At 34.3% G+C, this 4,054-nt stretch overlaps 1 protein-coding gene across 1 annotated transcript; it reads left to right on the forward strand.

Annotated features, from left to right (window-relative positions):
- The first annotated feature begins 489 nt into the window (after positions 1–489).
- On the forward strand, positions 490–1,769 carry LOC126617700 (ethylene-responsive transcription factor ERF027-like). The gene has a single exon (XM_050285742.1). It carries the CDS (start codon positions 623–625, stop codon positions 1,415–1,417), a length of 795 nt encoding a protein of 264 aa, XP_050141699.1. The 5' UTR covers positions 490–622; the 3' UTR covers positions 1,418–1,769.
- The last annotated feature ends 2,285 nt before the right edge of the window (positions 1,770–4,054 follow it).

Here is a 4,054-nt window from a genome sequence, read left to right on the forward strand (position 1 = left end):
TTTATAGCTGTTTTCAGAACATTTGTTACGTGGTGTATTATTACACATATTATAATAATATGGGTAGACGATAGTTTATATGTCTCACTTTTGAGAGTACATTAATAAATAAAACAAATACATAACAAAGGATAAAAACATTATGCGATGATGTTCCGGATACCACAGAAAAATCTCTGCACCACCAAGTGAGGGAGACTAAGAGAGGGTATATCGTATATGGCACTAAGCGTAAGAATAGAGAACAGCTAATTGGTAGCCTGTGCCTAATGCGTGTGCTCACCAAAAGCACACTGCAATTTTCCTAAAACTTATTGAAATTAAAATCATTAGTTTCCCATGACACTGTACTCACTCTGCTGGGTGCATTGCCACGACTTTTTGAGTGAGTCCCTCCCACGAAATCCCCACGCTTTTGCCTCTCTAATCACACATATATATTCAAATCTCTCAACCATGACCTCGTGACAACCCCCCCCCCCCCCCCCCCAACCCCCCTCTCTCTCCCAGGGAGTTATGTCTTTACCTTCCTTCTATAATCCCCACATCCAAAATTTACATATATCCCCACCTAGCTAGCTACATAAATCTATATCTATATATGAATAAGTGATTATATATCATGGCTGACCCAAATCCAAATCCAAACACTTCCAATATCGTGCATCAAACGTTAGACCAATCCACACCCACCTATCCACATCTAGTAGTGTTCCCCCTTGACTTTCACCCTCCTCCACCGCACCAAGTCCTCCCACATTCTCTTCTTCCTCTCCACCACCAGACGTGTGAAACTATTGAAATGCCCTCTCCCTCCGCTAGGGCACCACTACAAGTTCAAACACTACCAAAACTTGCTACCATGGCCTCAAGCTCTTCCGGGAAGCACCCCAGGTACCGCGGCATCAGGTGTAGGGGAGGAAAATGGGTATCTGAAATCCGAGAACCACGGAAGACCAAGCGTATTTGGCTTGGCACTTTCCCAACTCCGGAGATGGCTGCAGCCGCGTATGATGTGGCCGCACTTACACTCAAAGGTACCGATGTTGCTCTCAACTTTCCTAGTTTAATTGGATCGTATCCAGTGCCACCGTCCACATCGGCACTTGATATTCGTACTGCCGCCACTACTGCAGCAGCAGCGCTACGAAATAATAGTGACCAGATGGAGAGTCCAAAAATGGGACAGATGCAGAAACACGAGGTTGATGATATGATGATGAGTAGTACAAGTTTGGCTTCTTCTGTAGGATACTTTATGGACGAGGAAGAGCTTTTCCAAATGCCGAATTTGCTGGTGGACATGGCAGAGGGAATGCTGGTGTCTCCGCCGAGAATGAACGACTCTCCACCGTCTGATTATGATGACTTGCCGGGAAATTCAGACGGAAGAGAAGGTCGTCTGTGGAGCTATTAGTGATTATGCAGCTCACACCCTAAATTAATTCACGCTCAAAAATAAAGATAATTATAACATGAAAAAGGAAACAGAAAAAGAGAGAATTATATATGTAGAAGGCGTGCGTACCTCGGAGGATGTAAATAACAACACGATCGATGGCATGGTTAGAGGGTATGATACTTATCAACCAGGCAGAGGTCAAATTTTAAAACTGAGGCAGGTAGTGAAGTGAGTTCATGAGTTTGGGGTCTTTTGCTTAGTTATGATTTATGAGTGCATGTACAATTGTTGTGCGAGGACTTTGATATTTTTCTTCGTTCTTTTCTTTTTCTTTTGTATTATTAAGATTGTGCGGTTTCCTTCTGAATTACTGCTTAATTTTATGTGAGTTCTTCCTATCTTTTTCCTAGGATTTTCATATGCACGGGCGCGTAACAAAAACTGCATATATATGCTTCAACTTCTTATTTACAGTGGATGTCCTTGTCTCTGTGGGTCAATCCAAGATAGCTCCTCCACAACGTAATTAAACTCAAACCTCAGAACATGATGAGAATGGTAACTTATTAGTTCTTGTACGTAAAATCTAGGGCTGATTACATTTCACGCTTTTCGAGTTTCGGGTGCTCTTTAAAATGGAACATGAAGTTTCATTTTCTCATTCCGTACTACAAGGTATTAAAATTTGTACCAATTTATGGCTTTAGCCAATTGATCATTCACTAAATTGATGACATGATCAACAAGAAACCCTAATATGGGCTACTGTTTAAGCCACATTTGTATCTTATGGCAAAAATAAAGAAGCTTATCATCTAAATGGAAAATTAGATATTTAAAAAGACAAAAGATATAAATTGATACGATTTCAAAACTTCACAGTATAATATTTAAAAAAAATTAGAATCTCATAATTCATTTTGAAATTCAACTCAAATTAAAAGGTGTGAAATATAGTTGACCCAAAATATATGAATATAACTCACTGGCAAAGGGGGGGTTCAAATAAAGCAAGCCAAATCAGGCGCAGTTCTCCTGAGAATTATAAATAGATTAATACACAGAGTACAATCAATATTTGAACTTCTTTATTTTAATATGCTTTCTCAGTCTAATGATCTAATCATTTCATTCACTAGCTAGGCAGTTAATATTCGAAGATTTTCGACCTTCCGGAACACGAATTATCCTGAGTCAAAAACCAATGGGTCCCCTTTAGCCTATAAAGTGTCAGTATCCCCTTATGCAAGATTGTAATTTGAAAGTAAAGATTGTGGCTTCGACTTCGAGTAACTAGAGATTGTCTCTCTTTTTAGTTAAAGTTCTACACTGTTCAATTGTCTGCTGCAATTCCTCTCTCTCTCTCTCTTTCAACGATGTCTTCTTGATATCTTTTTTGTGGTAATATTATGCTTATATTCATGCAACCTTGAATATTCAAATGTGAAAAAGTTAAAATTTCACTGTAAAAATCAATTAACTCTGTGTATATATATATATAGGAAAAATTAGGTTCTCATCCTTCCTTTTACTACTTCATTGATTAAAATCCTATTCATTTTCAATTTTTTATCAAGGTTCTTGGTATTAATAAATCATTAATTATTTCAATAATAAAATATTTTTTATTTCTAAATATATTCATTTAATGTTAAAAATGTTACAATTAGTATATTTATATTTATGACTAAAATTTTTATCATATATTTTTAGTTTTAGTTTGAATCCATTTTTAATTTGAATTTTTTTTTTAATTTGTACGAATTTTCTTTTCAATTTTAATTTGTACCCATATATTAATTTCTTTTTGTGCCCATATTTTTTAAAGTTTATTTGTATTTGTACCCATATATTTGTTTTTTATTTGTACTTTTTATTTTGCTAAATGTACCCATGCTAATTATATGTACCCATTCATGTAAAACTTTTTAATCTTAAAATGTACTCATTCTTAAATATACAAATTTGTTATATGTAAAATGTACCATTTTTTTAATATAAAATCTATTCAATTTTTTTCTAATCCATTTTTAAACTTATATGGGTACATTCTTTTTTCTTTGATTTTAAAATGTATCTATGTCAAGTTTAACCGAAAAATTTACTAATGTTATTAAGCCAAATATCTTTTTCCTTTTTTTTTTTTGTGATTTTGAAAAATGTACCCATGTTTACACACACACACACACAATAGTATATTATATTTTAATATTTTTAATCCCACAAATTATGGTTTTTTATTTAAAATCTCATTTATACAAAAAACTAAAATTTCTAATTTTTAATTAAAAAAATAGTAACGTAGAAATAAATTATCACATTAATTTCAGGGATCTCATTCAAAAATTAAAAACTAACAAGGTTTCAATAAAAAAATATTCATAACTAAAGACCGCATCCAAAGTCTCTCATATATATATATATATATATATATATATATATATATTCGTAAGCACCAAAAGCAAAGCAACAGCCTCCTTTTTCTTTTTCTTTTTTAACACAACAGCCTCCTCACTAACCCTAATAAAGGTGTTAGCCGGTTACAAACTGCTAAAATGTACGGTGAGGGTTGGCACAGTTAAATCATCAGATTCATCACCACCGGATTCACTAATCTTGTAGCAAAAACTCAATAGATTTACCATACTTCCG

Source organism: Malus sylvestris, chromosome 4 (genome assembly GCF_916048215.2).
Source record: "Malus sylvestris chromosome 4, drMalSylv7.2, whole genome shotgun sequence".
NCBI lineage: Eukaryota > Viridiplantae > Streptophyta > Magnoliopsida > Rosales > Rosaceae > Malus > Malus sylvestris.

Coding starts and splice junctions, on each gene's coding strand:
- LOC126617700 (XM_050285742.1), top strand. CDS start 623: ATGGCTGACCCAAATCCAAATCCAAACACTTCCAATATCGTGCATCAA.